The sequence below is a fragment of the Sorex araneus genome, chromosome X (assembly GCF_027595985.1).
Source record: "Sorex araneus isolate mSorAra2 chromosome X, mSorAra2.pri, whole genome shotgun sequence".
Classification (NCBI taxonomy): domain Eukaryota; kingdom Metazoa; phylum Chordata; class Mammalia; order Eulipotyphla; family Soricidae; genus Sorex; species Sorex araneus.
In genome coordinates, this window is record NC_073313.1 from 308,380,104 (window position 1) to 308,405,082 (window position 24,979).

General features: G+C 42.8%; 1 protein-coding gene across 1 annotated transcript in view; it reads left to right on the forward strand.

The window, feature by feature from the left end:
• The first annotated feature begins 601 nt into the window (after positions 1–601).
• The window catches only part of IL1R2 (interleukin 1 receptor type 2), a 36,612-nt gene continuing 12,234 nt past the window's right edge, over positions 602–24,979 (forward strand). Inside the window, exons 1-4 of the mRNA XM_012934845.2 lie at positions 602–646; positions 18,199–18,326; positions 18,958–19,222; positions 24,596–24,776. Of these exons, the coding sequence (XP_012790299.2) occupies positions 633–646; positions 18,199–18,326; positions 18,958–19,222; positions 24,596–24,776 (588 nt within the window). The 5' untranslated portion in view covers positions 602–632. The remainder of the gene's footprint in view (positions 647–18,198; positions 18,327–18,957; positions 19,223–24,595; positions 24,777–24,979) is intronic.

The following is a 24,979-nucleotide window of genomic DNA, read 5'->3' on the forward strand; positions in this document are numbered from 1 at the left end:
GTGGGGCTACTAGTAGGAGAAACAAACGAGCATCACAGTCCCCTGGGGTCCTGACAGGTCGTCATTTAGGAGTGGATTCCCATTTCCAGCATACAAAATGCTCTGGCAACTTTCACCCACTTTGATAAAGCGCCCTTTACCTGACAGCTGCAGATCTAACAAGACCGGGCGTGTGTGTGTGTGTGTGTGTGTGTTCAAGAGAGGACCAGGAGCAGAGCTCCCTGCAGTGGCAGAGGCTTCTGTGGGCTGGACACCAACTTTCCCGTGGTTAAAGACAAATGACCTTCTTTGGGTTTAATAGAACCCGAGTGGGCGAAACTTTAAACACTACAAAACACCGCTGGTTTTTTAAAGCTGGAAGTACGTAAGTTAGAGCGAGTCACAGAAAACAGGGAAACTCATGCTGAACTTCCTGAGCCACTTCCCCAATTTGAGTGATCACTCACCCAGCATAGCCCCGGGGGCTCCTGAGAGGAGGGGAAAGGTGTGTCCTCAACACCCGGTTGGAGAGAGAGAAACACAAGCCTGATTAGGAAATCCCTGGTCTGTCAGGATATAAATCCTTGCCTGGACTTCTGAACTCCCACAGAAGGTGAAAGTCAAACCTGGCAGCCTCCCCCCAAGGCACAAGAATGCAGAGCTACAGGTAAGAGGACTAAGATGGAGAGAAAGGGAGCGGGAGAGTGGGGGCCTGGGAGAGGAGAGGGAGAGGGAAAGGTAAGAGAAAGGAAAGTGGGGGGAGAGGGACAAAAATCAGAGAGAGGAGATAGGAGAGGGGAGAGGGAGAGGGAAAATAAAAGAGACAGAAAATAGGAAAATAGAAATAGAAAACAAATAAAAATAGGGAAAATAACAGAGAGGGAGAGGGACAAAGTGGAAGAGGAGGGAGGGAGAGGGAGAAGGGAGGAGGGAGAGAGATAGGGGTGAGGGAGAGAGGAGAGAAAGTAGAGAGGAGAGGGAGAAGAGAGGAGAGAGAGAAAGAGAGGATGAGGAGGGGAGAGGGAAGCAAGCAGGTGGGGAGGACTGTCCTGCTATTCCATTCCTGGAAGCCTCGGAACTCAGGTGCCTCTTGTCTTCTCTGTGTCTTTCTTCATGGGAGAGAAGTTGACCTAGACCTCTCTGGGCCTCAGTTTCTCTTTTTATCATAAGAAGGGACTGGTTAAGAGGGATTCTAAGGTCCCTTTGGGTTGCAGTGATGGGTGCCACATCCTTGCTGTGGATGGCCAGGAACATGCTGTGGACAGCTGGGGTCTTCTAAAGGCTATGCCCGACACTCACTCTGCGTTTCGAGGTTTTTTGGGGAAGGCTCTTAGGGGTCTCACATGAGCATGTTTGCTCCATTGGAGTCAGTGGGATCTTTTGAGCACCTGAGCTCCACGTTGGCTGGGCACCAGCGGGGATGCCTGTCTTTGACACCAAGTGTGTGGTGAAGGCTAAAGGTTGGGGCTCCAGTTCAGCTGTTTCTGCCTCTTTCTCAGTGACTGATGTTTCAGCACCACCTGAAGGTTTGTACAACCACATATTGCTCAGTAAGATGTTATAAATGTGTGTATGCGCTTGCATGCGCAAGGGTGCGCACGCGCTTGCAGTCAGTGATGACCTATCCAGAAGATGCTGCTATTGATGGTTCAGAGGCCACACTTGGTGCTTTGGAGATAACAGATTTCCTGTCAGTGGCAAACTTAATGGAAATTCATTTCCAAAAAACCCAGAGGCCTGATATTGGGTTTTCCAGGAGCGGAGTATCAGTGGGTAGGTTTTTAATAGGATCCCCTGTTTAACAGATGGAGAAAGCGGTCCAGCAGGGAACATCAAATAACATTGGTGTCTGAGGTCCATGCTCTGCCTCCTGTCCATTTTGTTTTCTGCCCACAAAGGGTTGTTTTCTTACAGTAGATGGAGAAGAGCATCAAACATATGAGAGGATCATGGGGGCCTCGGGTCTGGCTGATCAGCCAAACCCTGCAGGGTTAAAAGAAAAACTGTGAAGTGGAGGACATGCAGCCTCAAGAATCTCAGCATCCCTGCCTCGTGTGGTCAACCTAGCTCTAACTTTCTACTTCTGTTCCTGCCTGGGATCAACTAATCAGATAGAGAGAGGCTGGGACCCAGACCTGAGTTATTTTGAAGATTCTCAGGCAAGACCTGTCTCCAACCCAGATCCACTGCCCATTCCATTTCTTACCCTTTATGGGCTTCTTATTTCTCCCGCCAAAGCCAGTGTTCTGAACCTAGAACTTAACTGATGATCCTTGTTAAATAAGTCAGCATGTAATGGCAGCAATGGACTGGAGTGATAGCACAGCAGGTAAGGCGTTTCCCTTGCACGCAGCCGACCAGGGTTCGATTCCTCCATCTCTCTCAGAGAGCCCAGCAAGCTACAGAGAGTATCCCGCCCACACAGCAGAGCCTGGCAAATTACCTGTGGTGTATCCGATATGCCAAAAACAGTAACAGCAAGTCTCACAATGGAGACGTTACTGGTGCCCACTCGAGCAAATCAATGAACAACAGGGCGACTATGCAGCGCTCTAATGGCAGCAACATGAACAGGAGAGAAGTTTGAGAATCTACATTTAACTCCATCCAGCTGTTTCTGAAGCAAACTGTCATTAAGAATCTGTTTCATATTAAGGATAAATAATTTTCTAAATACCAGGAGTGAATCCATAATCCAGTGATTAGGATTCTAGATTGTAGGTTTAGAAAGCCTGATTTAAAACCTGGATATTATCTTGTTATATGACTTAGACTTATAAGTTCATGTTTCTGGACATTAGTTTCATCAGATGAAAGGGTTGGATTAGAGAGAAGGGTGTCTTTGCTATTTTCATGAATGTCTAGTGTTTATGCCACCCAAATGTTTCTTAAAATGTCAAGTGCAAATTTCAGACTACTTGTATTTAATTGGGGATTGCAAGCCTGAGTGTATTCAGGGACTAAGCACGAAGTCAAGTCTGTCAGGGTATGCAGGATAAGGCCTGCCACCAACTGTTTTTTCCTCAGAAAAGACATTCAGTGAAAAATAACAGCAATTTGCACACTGAGGAGTGCATAGTTACAAGTTGAACTGGCCTGTGCTCAAACTAGTTTTAACAGCTTGTGATAGTATGATATTATAACCCCTAAGTTAAAGAATGGGAACTAAACCCCAGTCCCACTATTCTGATCCTGTCTCCCTGAAGGAGTTATTTAGCAGCTATAATCCTCAAAATCTCTGAAACAAAAATAATAGTACATAGTTTATAAATTTTGGAAAAATGAAATAACAAATGTATATCAAGACTTTGTCCAGTACCTGGCACATAGTGGACATTGAATATATATGTATATAAATTACATATTTTCTTTTCATCTTTTTTTGGGGGGGGGTCACACCTGGTGATGCTAAGGGGTTACTTCTGGCTCTGCACTCAGGAATTACTCCTGGAGGTGCTCAGGGGACTCTATGGGATGCTGGGGATTGAATTCAGGCCAGCTGCGTACAAGGCTAACACTACCTTCTGTACTATGCTCTGGCCTCTTAATACATATTTTCTATCATAAAAAACATCTTCAAGAGTATTGTCCTCCTCATCATCTTCTTCCTTATCAGATTATGTGGTTCTGACATTAGAATTTCAGAAAGCACTCCAAGAAGATTGGAGTGATGTAGACACAGATATTTAATATTATCTATGCTCTCAGTCCACATAGACATCAGTCTGTTCCATTCAAGGAGAAGCCAATCCTAAAAAGCAATGCTTCTTATATCACCTAGGACCCTTATTAATAGGCAGTGATACTTGTTTAATCAATCTGAGATGAAACCTGAGATTATGAATTTCTTTCAAGTGATAGCCATGCCACTTGTCCACTGACCACCAGTTTTGGGTAGCAAGACTTTAGAATATTCAAGACAAGATTTTCTTATTTGTGTGGTGATTTGCTACAATAAAGCCAACTGGATTGGCACTTGACCTCTCTCCAGTAGCATCAGTTGTGAACAATAAGACTCATGTTGTGACTTGTTTGGAAATAAGTGAGAGTTCATGTGAAGCTCTGGGTGCACCCTGAACTATTTAGAGCTGATATCTGCCAGAATGTTTTCTTAAATATTGCTCGATGACTTCTACAGATCCATGACCTGGTATAATCCCTTACTTTTGATAGTGGGGAGGGGCAAATATAGGAATATGGGATATCAGTCCCACAATTAGGTTACTTTGTAGCAAAGGTGAAGGCATTTGGAAGATATAATTTAGACCCCCAATTGACAAATTCGATATAATTGAGGAAGGAAGGTCATCAACCAGGTGTAGTTGGGAAGGCTGTTTAGTATCTATATAAATAGTACATTGTATTTTATTTTTGCCTTATCTTTTTTTGAGGTATCATGACTTAGAAAAGTCTCCCCATTAAAGTTTTAAGCAGATAGTTAAAGTTTTAAGCTCCTGCCACCAGGTCATTCAAGAGGTCAGAACTATGTGAAGCAGTATCCCAAATTGCTTCCTGACTCTGAAGAAATTGCCTTGTGTTTGAGGGGTTATAAGACAGAAAACCACAATGCTTTTGTGTGAGAGTGTCCTCGACTAACAGTCAGCAGGGTAGTGGAGACCTTAGTTTTACTATCACAGGGTTGAACTCGACCAGCTGCCACATACTGCTGGAACAGGATGCTGAGCTTTGACACGAGTTCCTGGAAGTCTGAGTAGGGACCCAGGCAGCTGTGGACAGATGTCCCACCCATGGCAATGTGAGCTAATAAATGGGCATCATTTGAAGTTGCAAGTTCATGGTAGTTTGCTACATAGCCATGGAGTTTAATTCTAGTTACTTGAATTCTTCTCTTTGATTGTGGGGTCCTAAAACAATGCTGTAACTTAATGTAATGCAAGTTTGCCTCTTGCTCATGCCTTGTCATCATGCCTCATCCACATTGGTCATCATACTGTGAAGACAGCTAATGGCCACTTGATGTGGTTTACATGAAAAAACTTAGAGAATCCGTCTGTGGACTTGGGATGTTTCTGACACATGCTGGGTTGGGAAGTCTGTGTAAGCCCCGTTTTACAGGAGAGACAGACATGTTGGGATAAGTGAGTAGCTCCATGGATAATGGAAGGGCAAGCCTTTTTTCAGACAGCACGGCTGTGTCCATGACCTTTCACAGCTGTGGCAATTCACCTAACCATGCCCGACTTCAGAGACGGTGAAATTCTTTGCATAAGCTAAACAGAAGTGCCAGATGTGCGTGAACATGAATACATCCACCACATTGTTTGGGTCATTTGGAAAGGCAGGGAAGGGCAGAATTTCAGGTTACCCAGCTTTAAGGGGCTTTTCTCACCAGTGGGGAACAGGCTGGGGTTGTCCTGAGAGCCAGGAAGGGGACACCAGAGAGGAGCAGAGTGCAAATGTAATATGAACTCCCACCCACAGCCTTGCAAAGGGTTTCTTGGCAGAACTTCTTGGGCCTGTGAAAACCCCAGGAAGTCTGGGCCATCTTCAAACAAAAGGCTGGGATTCTTGTGATCAGACTTCCCCTCACAGCAGAGATAAAAGTCCCTGGGTTTTTTTCGTTATTGTCATTTGTCTGGACTTAGTTGTCATTTTTTAAATTTTTTTTTTTGGGGGGGGGCATGGGATGGAGGAGAGTACACCTGGCAGTGCTCATTATTGGTTACTCCCGGCAGGGTTTGGGGAATAAAATGAGGTGCCAGGGATTAAGCCCAGTTAGCCTCATGCAAGGCAAGTATCTTAACCACTGAACCCTGGGCTTAGTTTTTCCTATACTCTCATGGACATGCCAGAGAGACATTTGGGGACAGGCCATTCAGGTTTGGCCTGTTCTCCAGAGGGGAAAAGAAGTCTCTCAGGGCATAGAAAGAAAATTTAATTTGGTTTGACAACTTAATTTTTGAAGAAATATTTCTAAAATATAAGTAGTTTCGTGAAAACTCACTCATCAGAGTTTGGTGCCACAGTAATGTACCTTTGATAACTTCTGTAGTAAGACTCTTAGGGGCTGGAGCCATAGCATAGTGGGTAGGGCGTTTGCCTTGCACATGGCTGATCCGGGTTCAATCCCCAGCATCCTATATGGTCCCCTGAGCACCACCAGGAGTAATTCCTGAGTGTAGAGTCAGGAGAAATCCATGTGCATTGCCGGGTGTGGCCCCCTCCCCAAACCCCCTCCCCCCCAAAACAAAGCAAAAAGTAAAACTCTTATTTGTCCTCTTATTGGAGAGAATTAAACCAGCCAGTGTCTCTGATCACTCAATTGGCTGGCTCAGATCTGGCTCTCTTGAGATCTGGGTGGATCCCAAGTCTTTCAGACTTCCTTGCCTTAGCACTTTCTGGACAGAAAGGAGTATGGGAAAGGGGGATGCTTGTTGTTAGGACATAGTGCTGGCCTGGTGTCTTCATGGGTCTCCATGAAGGTGTCCTTGGACCTGGCTGGTCCAAAAGTCCTCTGGAATCTGTGACTATGGTCATGTCTGGGAAAGTCCTGCTCTCGCCGCCCAGAGGGGTCAGGTGAGTGCCATGGATGATTGGCATCCCATGCCTCTCTCTGGGTCACAGGCCCTCCACTCAGCTACTTGTGATCATTCCAGCTAAGTGACATTCAGAATAGCCCACAAGGCACAAACACAAAAATCAGTGCCAACAGATCTGTGGTGTCTATTGGCTGGACCCTGTAGATTTCAGACAGCAGTGGAAGGATCAGCAGTGGAAGGATCAGCCTAGGTCAGCAGTTAAGGCTTGGTGTGTGGTGCTTCCCATTTGTCTCTGTCCCACCATGTAATACCCTGCAGCCTTGGCTCACTGCAACCTAGGTCACGGCAGCCCCAGATCACCCAGGTCAGCCCGATCCCTCCTTACTTCCCACTCTCCGCTGGTAGCACTGACTGATAAGTGGGTCTCTTCTCAGAGTTGTGGCTAGCAGGCATCTTTCTACTCCCACATATCACGTCATCTTCTTTCTTCTCAAGTGCCTCATCTTGGGAAATTCCTCATGGCCCTTGGTGGGATTCCTCTAAAGGCCCCATCTGAAAGTAATGTTGACAATCCTCTGCTTTCAGCCCTTCCCACACTCTTCTTTGTTCTGCCTCTGCTCTCAGTTTTTTCTTTTTTCTTTTTGGGTCACACCCGGCAATGCACAGGGGTCACTCCTGGCTCTGCATTCAGGAATTACCCCTGGTGGTGCTCAGGGGACCATATGGGATGCTGGGAATCAAATCCGGGTTGGCCGTGTGTAAGGCAAACGCCCTACCTGCTGTGCTATCGCTCCAGCCCCATGCTCTCAATTTTTGCTAGAAGAGTCAGCAAGACTATCTGCTTCCTCTCATGCCTTCCCTCCATCACCCTGAAATCATCCAAATCATTTTCCTCTGCTTCCCTTTGCTACCAAAAAGGAACTTTCCTTATGTCCTAACGACTTCCATTTTGCCTCTTGGAGGAGATCCCTTTGTTCTTCCCTTTTCCTTGGGCTAGAGTGGCAGAAGAATAAGAGAGAGCAAAGAGAGAAAGATACTGGAAGGTAATTAAAATATTACTGCCTGTGTGGTATACAAGTCTGACCCAAGAACAGAAGGCTCTGCACGTGGTTGAAACTGTTCCTCATGGCCAAGGGAGGTAACCATGAACAGAGGTTTGTGCTGAGATACCGTGGAAGGTGAGGTGCAGAAGGCCCTTTGTGTCTGCACACACTCTGCCCACCATTGCCAGGTTCTTTGGGTCTTACATCTGTAGTAATAGTTTTTCTGCCTCTGCTGTTATTGGGCAATTAGCTGCCACTTCCTTCTGTGTGTTTTCTCCTGCAGGATTACTTCTCTCTAATTTAGTACCTTGAACCTGCATGATTGAGCATTCTGCTCCCTCTTGCTGTATGACAAACTACAGCAGAATGCATTGACCTCAAATAAACATTTTCATCTAACTCACATATCCTGTAGGTCATGAATTTGACAGGTGATTCTTCAACCCCACTGAGTTGGCCTTTGTTAAAACAATTGTAGTCAATTTGTCTGGAGAGTCTAAGATGGTTTGTGATATCTTTACTCATATGGCTGTTGTCTTTGAGGAGATTCCCATGGTGCCGGACAGAGCCTGGGTTATCCACCAGTCTCCTAAACATGTTCTCCCTTACAAGGGGTACTTGGGGCAGTTGAGTGTACATGGTGACTGACTTCCCCCAAAACCACATTTCCAAGAAGCCCAGATGGAAGTGACAGGCCTGAGCTCAGCTCACAGCATCCTTCTGCTGATTAGCCCTGAATCATAGACAGATAGGAATTTTAGAATGCCTTTTAATTATCTTGAGGGGGTCATACCTGGTGGTACTCGGGGGTAACTCTTGGCTCTGTACTCAGAATCACTCCTGGCAGACTTGAGGGACTATATGGGATGTCAGGGATTGAACCTGGGCCGACTGTATGCAAGACAAGAGCCCTACCCACCGTGCCATCACTCTGGCTCTGATCTCTGCCTTTTGATAGCAGAGGGGCCTGGTTACACAGTAGAAGATCATGTATGACCATGTGTGACAAACATATGATTAAGACATTAGTTAAAACCAGCCCAACACTCTGAGCAACTAAAAGTAAGTTCATAGATATAAAGAACCCCTGACTTGGCCCTTCAGAAGCTAAGGGTTTTCCACATCTGAAACCTAGGCACAAATTTAGATTAACTTGGAGTGCCGAGGATTCATGCCTGGAGGGACCAGGGAGCTCTCAGTAGTCCTACTGAGGTGTTTTTGAGATGAAGAAATCATAGTTCAGGCTACAAATAGCACAGTGACTTGTCCAAGATTATACAGTGAGTTAATGGTGGAGAGGCGATAGAAGCCAGTTCACACCTCCTGTTCTCTATGCTTTAAGTCTTTCACTAAGAAATCAGTCTGAGAACAGGTGTTAGAATACCAGATACACATTAAATGTGTGTCATGGCCCCCAAAAATCACTGGGAGAGATTCTGAGCACAGAGTTGGGAGTAGCCCCTAAGTATCACTGGGTGTGGGCCAAAATTTTCTTTTTAAATATGTGTGTGTATGATGGCATGTTTACACAGTCTATAATATTGATTCATCCTCAGAGTTCACTGATTCATTTAGAGCAGCACACATTCCTAATATAATAGCCGTAGCTAAGTCACTCAGATGGAAGTTCTCAGGACTTACAATAGGAGTTAGCCAAGATACACATCAAGGGAACACCTCTGGCTTCCTACCCAGCTCTGCTGGATGTATGTTTCTGAGCAAGTTGGATTTCTAGAAAATGCTGATAAGAGCCATGACTTGTCAGTGTTTTCTTTTGTTGGCGCTGGACTGATTTTTTTCCCCCATATCACATGTTGGATAACCATCCTGTGATCCATGGCAGGTGACAAACCACTTTACAGATACAGATGGAGCTCACAGAGGCAGGGCCACTGCCCCCCGCCTGAAAATCATCCCTGGCATGGCAGGAAGAGGCATCATACTTGCTGCCAGGCTCTGAAGTCCATAGGCTTTCTACTTTGCTTCCCTTCATGGCATCCCTATGACCCAGGATGTTTGGAAGATGCAGGTAATCTTGGAAATAGATTCTTAGCAATGAGTTTAGACACGGGCAAATCTGGATTGTGTCATGACTCTGATCATGGCCATTTCCCAGGACTGCAGTTCCCCTCTCATGAGTAGTGGGCTTTTTGGCTGTGTGTAGGTGGATGGTCGGCATCTGATAGTTGTTTGGGTGAACAACAGAACTGAATGGTCCCTCAAGTCCCCCACTGACTCAAGATTCTGGGGTTGGGGTATGACTCAGTAATAAAGTACCTATCTCATGTGTGTGTGACTCTGACTCCAATCCCAAGCATAGCATAAAATAAAAAGCAGAGGAGACCCAACATTGAAGACTTCAGACTCAAATTTATATCCTACCTGACTGTATAGTCTCTTGGGCGGCTAGGGAGAGTCCCGGCGGCTCTCCCTCTCGCCGCCCACATTAGGTGGTCTCAGGCCACTTCCCCACCCGGAGTGGCTGTGGGCAGATGAAGGAGGAAGCGAGGGCCAAGCCGGTTGATTAGTCAGTTGCCATTTATCCCATTCTCCCCATGCACCTGTTCCAGTCTCTCTGAGCCCCCCATTCTGGTCTCACATTGCCCCTCATTCCTGTCTCCTCCTGTCTCTCCCGCTCATCTCTCTGTGCTTCATCTCTCAGCCTGCTCTCTCTCTCTCTCTCTCTCTCTCTCTCTCTCTCTCTCTCTCCACGTGCCTGCTCCCACATTCTTCTACATTCTTCTCTCTCTCTGTCCCCCTTGCTAGTCTCTCCTTGCTCCACCTTGCTGCCCTGCTCTCTCTCTCTCATCTCTCTCCAACTCTCTCGTCTCTCCAACTCCCTCATCTCTCTCCAACTCCCCAGCACTGGGGGGTAGATGTTATACCCAGTAAGGTAGAAAAATTAACATAAGATAGCCCTTCCTGACCACCCACCAGGCTCAAGGGCAGAAACACCACCTAGGGGCCCTTCCTCTTCTCCTTAGATCAACAACTTAATTAACATCTTGATTAACATCTTAATTCTACTTCTTAATATTAGTTTTTTTGTATGAACACAGTAAGAGATACATTGAGCTTGTAGGGTGACTGTGCTGGGAACATCTCGCCACAGACTCAGACTACAGTGCTCAGGACAGATTAATCACTCCTAACCCTAGCAGGGTCCAAATCCAGTTATTGCTTTTTGGATAATGACAACATTGTCCATGACCAACCTCTTAACTTATAGTTAAGCATTATGGCACTTTGGCCAGGCTCATTTTGATGCCAGGGCAGCACATAGCTCACTATGTGCTGGATCCATCCCTGCCTTTGGGGTTCTAGGAAGTAAGGGCAACTGAGGCTTAAGTAGAGAGAAAAGATGTCCAGGAGGTAAATATCATTCAGAGTCAATTGACTCCCAAGTTACTAAAGCATAGCATTAACTTCTTGTGTCCATACAAAAAGGACATTGTTCTGAATTATCTGTACAAAGGACTTAAGGAGAAGAGAAAAACAATATTTACAAGTCAACAGAACACAAAGCAGTTAGAAATAAACACAGAGGGATGGGAGTGCTGTGATGGGAGTAACCCAATAAACCTAAGCTGCCTGTGGCAGGCAAGGCAGAAAGGACAAACCAATGTTATTCTACACCTGGCATCTTACATTATCATCACTATTAGCTCTGCAGCTTGAGTAAGTCAATGAACATGAGTCTCTTTTTATTGCTTCTTGTTTGTGATGGGATGATGTCCTCAGACTTGAGAGTTTTGTCCTGTGCAGCCTGACAAAGCAGCAAACCTTACAAGTGCAAGATCTCAAGTTCCGTCTCTAGCATCCCAATCTCCCTACACCACTAAGCCTCCATACTGAACACTCAGGTTCACATAGCTGGCCTAATATCACTGGGAGTATCCCCTGGTCCCCTTGAGCACTGCCTAGGAGTAAACTCCCCCAATAAAGAATATATGGAGCCAAGGTTTAGTATTTCCAAGTTTGTTGTTTGAATTTCAGCCCAATGTGGCCCAATACTGCTTCTGGCAAAGATGGGTCCCCAATAAGTGACTTCACTGCTCATATTTCACAGGGTTGAATAAGGCTTTGCAGTCCAGGAATACCTTCATGGTGCTCCGATTTTGTGAAATTCTGGGGGATGCTGCATTGCAGAGTGGAGAATATTTAGCATCTCCCTTTTCGATGAACAAAAATAATTGTTGGAGGATGGGGAGACAGAACAATGGGTTAGGTGCTTGCCTTGCAAGTGACTGACCCAGGTTTGATCCCTGGCATTACATATGGTCCCCAAGTCCTTCTAGAAGTGATCACTGAGCACAGTGTCAAGAGTAAGCTTCGAATACTCCTGGGTGTGTCTTCCTCACCACCACCCAAACAAAAAGAATTGTGTTCAAACTCATCAAATGTCCTACTTAGATTCAATACATTTTTCAATAAAAACTGATCTTCATTTCTTTTCTTTCTTTTTTCTTTCTCTTTATTGGTATCTGATCTTCGATGATGATCCTTGTCTCCCCAGATGAACTTTTGATGCATCCAGAGACTGACTTTAAATATTTTTATATTGCCTCGGCTTTGAGTTGAAGTATTTCCAAGTTTAATTTTGATGTAAACATTTGCTTTCCTGTGGTTTTGAGGTTTTATGCCAAGTGTATGAAGCAATAGGCTTGGATTTTTAGGAATTTGTTTCTGCAAATTAGAAGAGACTAAGTGATACGTGTAAACTTGTTTGTTCTCTGACTTCATTAATATTCAAGACTTGTCACCAGGTGTTTAATTTTGGATGACTGCAGTGCCTGACTCAGGTGGACAGGTGTCTAAAAACTTCCAGGAATGAGTGGAGATGAGAATAGAGAAAAGTTTAACCTGTATGAATTAGGGTCAAATATGTTCAAATGCTAGAAAACAAAAAGTGCCAGGCATTTTTTTTGGGGGGGTCATACAGTGGTGCTTGGAGACTTCTCACCTTGTACTTGGGGGTCAGTCTTGGTAGTGCTTGAGAAGCAGGATCTGCAGGGGATTGAACCCAGGTTTCCTGCATGCAGGCATATGCTCCAGCCCTTTGTTCTCACTCCCTGGCCTTGTCGTGTCTTTTAAATGTTGAAAGAATTATTGTTTACTTATTTGTTCTCATTCATCCCCCAAAAAGTTTAACAGTGGCCCCAAAAGCATACTGAAGGATATAGGGGTGAAGTTTAATATCTGCACCTTTCAAACAGCGAGAGAGAGAGAGAGAGAGAGAGAGAGAGAGAGAGAGAGAGAGAGAGAGAAACATACACAGAAACAGATGTAGAGAGACAGAGACAGAAATGAGAATGAAACAAATAGGGCAAAACAGCGACTGCAGGGGAAATACAGAGCATGTTGTACTATTCTTTCAGTAAGTCCATTCGGATTTTTCAAAATAAATCAAAAGTTGAGTCAACACCTACACACTCTCACATTCTTTAGCACACTGTTGACCCCAGCAGGAAGCAGACATCTGGGATGGGGGCAGCCGAAGGGTTTCCTGGGCCCGTGGGAGCTGATATCAGGGGAAGTTTCCCTTAACACTTCCCACAATGTCGCAGTCTTGTGTCTACCTTCAACTCTTCACGAATTTTGACCATTTTAAATGCTCCGACCAACTTTTCATCCATTTCCTTTTGCCAACATTGATTTGGTCAAAGCTGGTGATTTGACAAAAAATTATGATAAAACGGTGACTCAAAAACTTGGAAGGGGCTGCCCTTGAAGTTTCTTTCTTCCAGTAACATGATGAACTCAGGTTCAGGAGAAATGTCAAACTGCCTGTAATTGAAAGAAAATAGGGCAGGAGGAGAGCCTTTTGCTGTCAAGTAAATTCTTTTTCTGCTCAGCCTGCCAAAGACTTCCTGTTTCCCACACTGCAGCAATTTTGGTTCTAGTTTTCTCTGAGGTTCTGATGATTGGAAAGATCACTATTATGTGTCTGTGGTTGGGTTGTCTGAAGCCACTTCCTGCAGAGGTCACAGTAAAGCAATGATTTTGCCAAAACCCAGGGAAAGAAATGAAGAGGTTCTCTCAGCTGGCGAGATCTGGGCAGGGCAGGCGAGGGTTATTTAAGGAGGACACATTTTAGGATTCCGCTCCTCTGAAACATGGTCTCTGTGCATGAACAACTCTAGTTACCCTGCCTAGCCTTGGATTTTGGACAAGAGGGGTAATGTTCAAGTAGTTTTTGTCACCTGACAAAGGAAAACATGAGACTGGATTTGTTTAGGATTGTCCCACTCTGTAGCTCTGTGAAGCTTCTAACAGCTTCTCCTTAGTGGATACAGCCCAACTGTCTGGCATAGAGTTATTTATTATTTGTTTGCTTTGGTTTTGGGTCCCCACCAGGTGTGTTCTGTTTGGATGACCAAATGTAAAGGACCAAATATAATCAGGGTTTGTGGGATGTAAGGCAAGTGCCTTAGCCGCTGTACTCTCCCCAGACCTAAGAGCAATTTTATTTAATTTTAATTTTTTATTAAGGCACTCTGATTTACAATACTGTTAGTGACAGAGTTTCTTGCATCCAATATTCCAACCCCACACCCACTAGCAGGGTGTTCTCTTCCCTCTATCATTGTCTAAAAAGTTTTCAGGTTAAATCACCTTTGGCTGTATATTATTCCCTTATGTTTCCTCATATTCCACATATGAGAGAGATCATTCTGTATCTGTTCCATCGTCTCCTTCTGGCTGACTTCATTCACCATGATACTCTCCAGATTCATCCACATAACAGCAAATTACCTGATTTCATCTTTTCTCACAGCCAAGGAGTATTGCGCTGTGTAGAAGCAGCACAGTTTCTCTATCCAGTCATCTGTTTTCAGACACTCAGTCTCCCAACCTTGGCTAAATCGTGAATAGTGCTGCTAGGAACATAGGAACTCAGATGGCTAAAAGTCATTTCAAACCTGGTTGCACACCTTCACAAAATCAGAAACTAAACTTAGGCCCGTGCCATGGGACTGGCAGTGCAGTATCTGGTTCCATCAGAGGGGTCTACAGAGCTCTTTCAGCTTTGGAATTGTTAGGCTCAGTCAGCAGAAATAGTTTACCTGGAAGTGTCAAATATCTCAGAGAGGACCAGTGAGAACAGAATACTGAGGGTGCCTGTCAGGGCTCCACTGCTTTACCTGTGCCCAACAGTAAGCCCAGACAGAGGGAAGGAGAGCATCCAGGGTGGGGTACTCATCTTCATCACCAGGAAGCTTCTCTACCATGCCTCCATGGCCTTTGGCACATTGTGGTCCAAGATGGTGGTGCCAGTTCAGCTTGGAGGAAATGAATGGAGACTTTAAAGCCTTTTTTTTTCCCTTTTTTTTTTTGCTATTTCGGTGACACCGGTGATGCTCAGGGGTTACTCCTGACTCTGCATCTCAGGAATTACTCCTGATGGTGCTCAGGGGTACCATATGGGCTGCTGGGGGTCAAACCCGGGTTGGCCACATGGAAGGCAAACACCCTGCCTGTTGTGCTATTCCTCCAGTCCCTGGAGATTTTAAAGCGGTTTTTAGGAGACCTTCAAGTAGACATTCAACTCTCTAGAGATTTGTATTTGACCCTCTTACTTGTAGGAGATGATAGGAAGTATAGTCTGTAATGGATAATGAAATTGCCAGAGTCAGTGTTTTATTATCGAGAATAGATAATGGAGGAGAAAAGTAATATCTCTCACAGGATGCATATTTTTGAAGAGTAAAGGCTTGGGATTCACTATTCCTGAGTATAAAGTTTGACCTCTGCTAAACATCAATAAGTTATTCCCTTCAAACCAATCCCTGCTTAATGATTATTATCTATTTCCTTCAATCCAGGCTAAATAGCTATTAGCTATTAGCTAAATCAGTAGCTTAATTTTGTACACATATCATCCATTTCACCTGACAAATGCAAGGGGAGCACCTGCCAGAAAAACCTCAGAATAATTATGGAGTTGATTTTCAATTAATGTTTTTAATTAATTTTGTTGTCCATTCAGAAATATTTTATGATTGCTAAATTGTTCACAATCCCCACATTCAGTCAGGGGACTTCATAGTGGTTTGCAACACAAACTTTAAGAAGCCAGAAATCAAGCTACAAAACTCTCATCTTTCCTTTTACATTGTAACATAAGCATCACATCCATATCATGAGGATAAATGAATGTGCAGCATTTGTATGGCAGCTATTAATGCTGTATACTTATATCAAGTATTGGTGTCCCTATAGCAACAGTTTTAACTTTATTCGTTCATTCCAACATGTAGCATTGAGTACATAGGAAATATTTAACATTTACTTCTTTTCAGATCCTTATTAGAGAACTGGTGTGTCTGGCTGGACTTTGACTAGATTCTTTGTGGACATGATAAGTAAATGCATGTGCAAAGATGACAAAGAAACTTGATCGGTGTGGACAGGATCTTTATGCTAGCCAAATGACCTGATGACTTGAGTGTTTGTGCTAGAGATAAAGCTATAGGAAATGTGTGTGGTACAGAAATATGTCAAAGGTGAACCACATAAGGCAGGAGGAGTCTGAATGAGAATGCTTGGGGCAGACACCAGTTAAGGGGATGATTTCGGGCCCTTCACTGCCCTCTGTCCTCCCCATCCCTGGAGAGGGAGCTTATAGGGCTCTGCTGACCCCTTACCTCCTAAGGATCATGGACTGATGAGGAGTCCAGGATCACATTCTCAGTTTTCCCACCCTGCCCTGTCCATGGGGACCCACCAAGTTTATTATGAGCCATATTCCATAATAATTACCTGGAAACATGGGGCACTGCGAATTTCTTCGCAGAGATTGGGAGGGATTGAGATAGGGATTTTGAAAACAATCTGGATTCATTGACTGCTCCCACCCTTCTGGGAGGGAGCATTTCAATCATAAATATTTCAATCATAAATATTCCCTAGAACCTTCTAGAACTTAAATAAATATATTTCAATCATAAATATTCCCTAGAACCTTCTAGAACTGGGCCTATGTCCTCAAGCCTGCAGTCACTCACAGGGAGCCAGACAAACAGGAGTGACCATCTGTTTGATCTAATTGCTCTCATTCCTAACCTCCAGGTGTATTTTTGAAGCTCCTCCTACTAGAGGTGGGAATATTTCCCCACCTGACTGATAGCAGGTTTGGCCACATGATTTTCTCTAGCCAATGGAATGTGGGCAGACACGAGTGAACTAGTTCTGAACAAGATCTTGAGTACCTTTGCACACATTACTAGTAGTTCTACCATCCCATGAGATCATCTCCCAGGAAGCATGTGCTGGTACAAGGAGGAGAAACACATGGCACAGATTTAAGTCCTACTAGAAGTTTGGAGCTGAGGCTAACCCAGCCTCATCTGCAGCACCATCCTCCATCTGACACAGACACCAGTGAGCGAGATCAAATAACTGTTTTTTTTTAATGCTATTTAGTTTTGGGATGGTTTATTTGTTATGCAGCATTATTGTGGCAGTGATATATAACAGATCATTGCAATGTGGTGTGAGAATTATGGTGAGATACAGAATTCTCTGATATCCCTCCTGGAGAGGGTGGGGAGCAGCAATGCTTTATGATCTTGTGTAAGTTACTCACTTTCCAGGCTTTCTTTTCCCTTTTATCCCCTCATGGTTCTAGACCAGGATTTCTTAAACTATTCCCTCTTGATTCTTTGCGTCTAAGAAAGGCAACACAGGTTAGCACTGTCAGAACTACCCTTGGTTCATGTTGTGGTTTATTTTGTGTTGAGTTTTGCTTGCTGTCTGTTTAGAAATCTTTTATTAATGCCATTTTTTTGTGACCCTCACAATTTGTATGGAGTTGTGACCCACAATTTAAGAAACTGGTCTCTACATCAGGGTTAAAAATATATATAAAATCCTCCAGGTTATTTCAGAAATATCTCTAAGAGTTTATCCATTTGGATTGTAGGAAATGTTCTCCGACAAGTAAAATGTGAGGAATTTTTAATTTCTATGACTCATTCCCTCAGTTACTCAACAGACAGGAGTTGAGGGTACAACTCTGACTAAAATAAAATGGGATCCCTGTGAACCTGAGCTTCACTCTGGAAGACAGACGCATAGTTGATGAGGAGTGCACAGAGCAGTAAAGGGAACCGTGGGGGGAGCACTGGGGTCAAAGGGTGGTCCTATTTCACAGTAGCAGGCCAGGGAAACCATTGTCAGAGTGATGTTCCAGCAGAGACTGGAAGGAGGAAAGAAGACAGTGGTGGCCTTAATTGAAGAGAATCTCACTCCAGTGACTCTGAAAAACAAAAATTGGTCCTGCTACCACCCAGTCTCTCCTTGGGGTCTGAGCTGTTAGTCTGTTTCTGAAGCAATGATTTACAATAAACCCAGAGAACTCTGATCAAGTGGGGACCAGGGTAGCAAAATGAGGAAGTGACCCCTGTGCTGCAGATACTCTCCTTTATCACCCCAGAATTATCAGAAGAGACCAGGGTAGAAACCCAGGTCTTTGGAGAGGTTTTGGAAGTACTCCAGGGGTTTCGTGTCAGGTAAGTACAGTGAACAGAGCTGTCTAGAGCAGAAAATTTTAATCTTCCTGTGAAAAAACATCTAGATAAAAAAACGTTCACCATCAGCTGATGTTTTTAGCACCTCAAAGGGCCCACTCTTCGAAATCTGTGGCTCCTAGTGACCCTTTGCCCTTTTTCTAGGATACAGGGTGTCAGACCCAAGATCTCAACTTCCTGTATCCCACAGAAAGTATTGGGAACAATGTTCATTCTCCTTGTGTGGATTACAACTGTTTCTCCCCTTGTCATTCTGCCAGAGGAACCCACAGGTAAGAAGTGAAAATTTCAGCTGCAAAGAGCTTGCTTGCATATTCTCTGGGGAAAGTAATGGTTTATTTAGTGAGGCTTTGTTGTCTTCAAAAAGAAAGATATGGATATTTATATCTTGACGAAATCCACACATGCTCTCTCTGACTTATGCTCTCTGTTCTTGCTCTGGACATCTGTCATCCTAACTGAAAGGAGAGCGCCCAAAAGGCAAGGTCTCTAGTCTTAATAGCTTTTGATTTTTAATAGATTTTGCCTAATTTGACTACACATTAGGTCAGAACCAAACTCTGCTTCCATATGAAATTAGCTAGGATTTGCTAGGATCTACTTCTATCATTGAGGAAAGATCAACAAGTGAAAACACGACTAAACTTTTAACTTGTTTTTATTTTCTGATCACCATGTGAAGTTGATCTCACATCCCTTACCAAATATCAACTGGGGTTGTTAGTAGCTTTCAATTCGGTTGTGGGTTTTGAAATTACTTCAACAAAAGGGCTTAATGGGCCCCCAAATTTAGCCACTTTAGTTGGGGCCCTATGCATCCTCAGAGAGGACCATCATAGGTAGGTTTTAAGATGCAGGCATGTTTTATACCTGAAGTGTGATTCTGACTTCTCTGTCCTTCAGTGGCTCAAAAGAAGTGTCAATTTCGTGGCAAACATTTCAAAAGCTACTTCAAGGTGGAAGGGGAGCCTGTAATCTTGAGGTGCCCCCAGGTGAAAAGTTGGCAGTGGCCCTCCATCCCACCCAATGTCAACTTGATGTGGCATAGAAATGATTCTGCTCATCTGGTTCCAGTGGGAGAAGGTTCCCGTGTCCAGATACAGGATGCTACTCTCTGGTTCCTGCCTGTCTGGCAGGGGGACTCTGGCACCTATGTCTGCACGCTGAGGTAAGGCCCTCAGAGAAAAGGAGGTGGGTGGCTTCTTTCAAAGAGACGGTTCTTTGGTTCTTCAGGGATCACCTGTGTGCAGGTGAAAATCCTCTTCTCAGTTCCTGAAACACCATCCCCACCTGAGACATCCTTATGGTTTTGTCTCCTGCTTTTGATTTTTGCTCATATGTGCCTTTTTTTTTTCCTCTAGAGGATATCCAGAGTTACTTGATGTCATGCTCTCTCTTTGCTGTTATTTTTCCTCTTCTAACACACACATGCCCCATGACAATGTAATGATCAAGATGACAGGGACTGATCTATTTTGATGATCGCTGAATCTAACAAATAGAGAAAAGAGAACACGTAAGATATTTTAGACCTAGGAAAGAGTTAATACAAGGGCAATTTGTGCCAGGGAGAGAATCAGGTCCACTTGCAAAGTTCTCCCAAGTGGTGGGTGGTAGAACTGGGTCTGGAGCCCAAAGCTCACTTCTTATCATGGTAATGTACAGAAAAGTGAAATTTGCCATTTTCACCTTTTGAATTTTTTAATCAAACATTAGTTAATAACATAGAAGTTTCAGTTACACAGTATTATGCATTTTGAATATTATGAACAATGCTGCTGTAAATACATATATTTGTGTCTCTACTTTCATTTCTTTTGGGTATATGGCTAGAATTTAAATCACTGAATTGTATGGAAATTCTATGACTAATTTTTTGAGTTATACTATTTTTCAAAGTGGCTGCACCAACTTGCATTCCTACCAACAATGGGTGGAGTGAAATACAGTGGGTAGGGTGTTTGCCTTGCATGAGGCTGACTCGGGTTCAATTACTCTGTCCCTCTCGGAGAACCCGGCAAACTACTGATGGTATTCTGCCTGCACGGCAAAGCCTGGTGAGCTACCCCGTGGTGTATTCAATATGCCAAAAACAATAATAAGTCTCAATGGAGACGTTACTGGTGCCTGCTCTAGCAAATTGATGAACAATGGGACACTGCTACAGTGCTACAGTACTACCAACAATGTGCAAAGGTTTCCATTTCTTTTATTCTTTTATCTTCTCAAATAACTGTTCACACCTTTCATATAACTATTTCTTCCCTCACTCCCTTCCTCTTTCCTTTCTCCCCTCCTTCCTTCTCTCTCTCCCTCTCCCTTTCTCTCTTCCTTCCTTCCTTCCTTCCTTCCTTCCTTCCTTCCTTCCTTCCTTCCTTCCTTCCTTCCTTCCTTCCTTCCTTCCTTCCTTCCTTCCTTCCTTCCTTCTTTCTTTCTTTCTTTCTTTCTTTCTCCCTTCCTCCCTTCCTCTCTTCCTCCCTTCCTCTCTTTCTTTCTCTCTCTCTTTCTTTCTTTCTCTCTTCCTTCCTTCCTTCCTTCCTTCCTTCCTTCCTTCCTTCGTTCCTTCCTTTCTTCTTTCTTTCTTTCTTTCTTTCTTTCTTTCTTTCTTTCTTTCTTTCTTTCTTTCTTTCTTTCTTTTTTTTCCTTTTATTCTTCCATCCTAATGGGATGGGATTGATATATTATTATAGTCTTGACTTCATGACTTCATTTTCCTAATGGTTAGAGATGTTGAACATCATTCCATATACTTTTATTGGTCATTTATATATCTTGCTTGAGAAAATGTCTATTCAGTTCTTTATTTTTAAAGTTGCATTGTTTGTTTTTGAGTTGTAGTAACTTTTTTGTATATTCTGGGTATCAGTGTCTTACCAGATAAATGAGATGCATGTATTTTTCTGCCATTCCTTGGATTTTTTTGCAACTATTCGTGGTACCCTTTTGTGTACACATATTCTAGTTTTTTATGATTTTAAAAATATTTTTACCTTGTTCCTGTGCTTTGGATATCATAGTAAAAAAGAAAAATAGAGAAAAAAAAGAAAAAAAATCATTGCCATATCTAGTGTCATGAAGCTTTTCCCCTATGTTCTCTTCTAAGATTTTTTTCCACAATTTTGTTTATAGTTTTAGCTTCTGTGTAGGTATTTGACTCATTTTGAGTTAAATTAAGGATCCAGCTTTATTTCTCTTCATGTGGCTATCCACTTTTCCTAACACCATTCTTGAAAAAGATATTTTTTTCCATTAAATAGTCTAGGCATATCTTCCTGCTTCTTGAGGAAATATAGTCCTAACAACATTAAGAATAATATAATAAGAATTTTATGTTTTTTTAGTTAATCCTCTTTTTATTTTATTTTTTTTCCTTTAATTTTTATTTATTTTTATTTTTTTAATTTTTTATTGAGTCACCATGTGGAAAGGTACAAAGTTTTCAGGTTTAAGTCTCAGTTATACAATGCTTGAACACCCATCCCTTTACCAGTGCACATATTCCACCACCAAGAATCCCAGTATAGCTCCACCCCGCACCCCCACACCCCTAGCCCCCCCATGTCCCTAGCCCCCCCTACCCTTAGCCCCCCCCCCGCCTGTGTAACTAATAAATTTCACTTTACTTTCACTTTGTTAATCCTCTTTTTAAAGGGCTAGGAAGAATCTGATTAAAAAATAATATTACTAAACTTCCTTCAGTTTCTGCCTCTCTTTTTCCCCAAAATGTCACTCACTACTCTACCATTCAGCTTCAGTGTCTTTCTAGAGTTTATAAAATTGTTTGAGTTAGGGAGAATCTATAGCTAGAAATATTTACCTTTGCAAATATAACCAAAGAAAATAATATTCTTAGCTTAAAGAAATTACTTACAACTCAGAGAATTTTAGCCCCACTCCTAAATATTGTGTGTGGTATGTATGTGTGTGTATTTTATTTCAGTCCTATCAATGCACTCTACTGAACTAATATCTTCTTTCCAAGAAAATGCAGATACCTGATATTAAATGTTATGAATACACAGTTCTTATTTTTGTCTATGTTTTTATTGGGGTAACATTATATAGGTTTCACATGTGTACATCATTATATATAGCATCTGTAAGATTACATTAAATTCACTGCTGAAAGTTTAATTCTGTTATTCACTAATTGTCCTTTTCACCCAATTTTATTTCATTTTTTATTCTTCTCTGTTCACTCTCCTATAAAGGAATTGTTTTGGAAGATTCTGTAAAATCAAGCATGCAAAGTGTGGAGAACTGTAGCTGGTCAGTTTACACATGGAGAAGTACTCTGTTTCTCAAAAAAAAGTATTTGTTGATTATTGAAGTGATAAAACAGAGCAACCAGAGAGACATAAACTCAGTCATTTTGTTTTCAAGTTTTCTTTTATGCCTCATGAAAAATTATATGAATAGCCTTGTTTATTTTTCCTTTTCTTATATAAAAAATTCTTACAATGAGGTGACATTAGAAATTTCAATGTGGGGGGCTGGAGGGATAGTACAGCATTAAGGCATTTGCCTTGCATGTGGCCGATTGTGGTTCGATTCCCAGCATCCCATATGGTCCCCTGAGCACCGCTAGGAGTAACCCCTGTGCAACGCCAGGTGTGACCCAAAAAGCAAAAAAAAAAAAATTTCAGTGTGGGATGAGTTTGGGCATCATACTTTCAGAGAGTTTCTTTGACTGATCTCTAAAATTGTGGTTCTTGTAGAGTGAGAATCAGCAGTTTCCCTAAGGCTCTTGGCATTGACAGTCAAAAGGCATGAAATGACCCTGCTCCTGTGATTTTTGTCACTTTTGAAATCTAGAATCCACATTGCTTTTCTATACACCAGAATGGGTAGGGTTATGCTGCTATATTCAACATCTCCCAAATTTCAGTGACTTGCAACAACAAAGTCTTCTTTATCATATGACCAATAAGCTGAGGGTGGACTGACCCTCAGGACTCAGAGGGAAGGAATAAAACATCTCTAATGCTGTTGATCTCTGGACTAAAAGGAAATCTTCTCCATGGGGTCCTTTGTGGCTACTAAAACTAGTGCTGAAGTTAGGAACACACCATCCATGTCTAAAAAGCGTTAATCCACAGTGGGACAGGACATGAGTCTCACTGTGTGTTCAGAATAGAGGAAAGTGGATCTGTTTGGTGACACAGATAGCTCCTACCCCTACAGTGGGGATACCACAAGACATAGGGAAGGAAGTGTGATCCCCACTGCTCCTTCAGACTTCATGAAATGCAAGGGAATTACCAGGCCAACACTGGAATAGCTTTGTGCCTCTCATCATGTCCATAAGTTCCTAGCTATGTGGATTTCCAACCTTGGCTAAACCTCTAAGTAGCTATTCAACCATAGGAAGTTACTTCATTTCTGCATGCCTAATCTTCCACATCTAGAAATGGTCAACATGTTAATAACTCATAATATCAGGGAATGAACAGAATTTCTCAGACACCCAGTTGCTCGTCGGAATCTGCTCCTCATCACTGCAAGTCTGTCTTGGGATGACTGTGTTCAGGGCTATGTTATTCCCTAGACACGGCCTTGTTTCTATTGCTTCAACTTACAGTGAGATCCTGCATATTTCAAAGTGATAGTTTCTGCATTCTGGTGCCCCAAATATTTTTCACCTTCTTTTTTTTTTCAACCAGATATGAATTAGTACATAGATACTGCCTTTATATATTCAAATTAATTCCTTTTATTTCGGGCAGTCTTTTATCACATTTCTTTCACACATCCCCCCCCATTTTGTTCCTTCTTTGCAAATAAGTTGTTTTACATTTTGCTGTACAAGTTCTTTTCTTCATGCCTTAAGCACCTAGGAATACACATTCTCTTTTTATTTGAGGTTATGTCTTTATTAGGTTGTCAGGAACTTAACAAATGTTTGTATTTTCATATTTTTCTACTCTATATTCTCTATTCTTCCCTCTAATTCCGTCATGTTTCTAGAAATGTTTTATATCTCTGTCTTTTCCTTAATTCTAGTTCTTTGATAGAATTGCAAAATTAATATTATAGCTAGGCTGATACCTTCCTATGCTAACAAACACACAGACTTACAGGGCTGCTGCCTCTCATTCAGTGGAGCAAAAATCCCCTCATGGGTGTCATACTATCTTTTAGAGGTTGTCTAAAATAAAAATTCGGTGAATAAATGAGTCCCAAGACAAGTGAAGGGAATCTTTGTGCACAGAAGTGGTGGCTCTTAGGAAACAGTTTCCCCACTTGAATACGTTTTCTTGACCTGGAAGCTGAGCGGAAGTATGTGGGAACTGTGCTCCAGGATCCTACACCCTGGGGGGAGATTTTTGAAATTGCCCTTGATGGTGTTGAAATCAATTTGTGGAGGACACGCTGGGGAAAATCCTCACCATTTCTACACAAGTACCTTGTAGTGCTATTTCTGTCTGTTCAAAATGGTAAAGTGAGCCAGAACACCTCAAAAAAAAAGAGCAGGAGGCAGAATGTGTCATTCTTCCTTTCATTTCGATTGACTTTTACTTTGTCTTGCCGTCCCAATCAGAAATGCCTCTCACTGCAACGAGATGTCCGTGGAGTTGAGGGTGTTTGAGAAGACAGATGCTTCCCTGCCTTTCATGTCGTACCCGCAGATCCTCACCTTGTCAACCTCAGGGCTGCTGTTCTGCCCTGAGCTCAGTGAATTCACCCAGGACAAAACCGACTTGAATATTCAGTGGTACAAGGTACACTTGCAATTTCAGTGAAATGTGTTTTACTGGCCATAGGAAAGATATAAATTGTTCATTTTGAAGGATAACACATTTACTTTCATATTTAAGGGTTTTTTGGGGGGGGTTGTTTTGGGTCACACCCAGTGGTACTCAGGTTTTACTCCTGATTCTGCACTCAGGAATCACTCCTGGGTATGCTAAGGGTACCATAATGG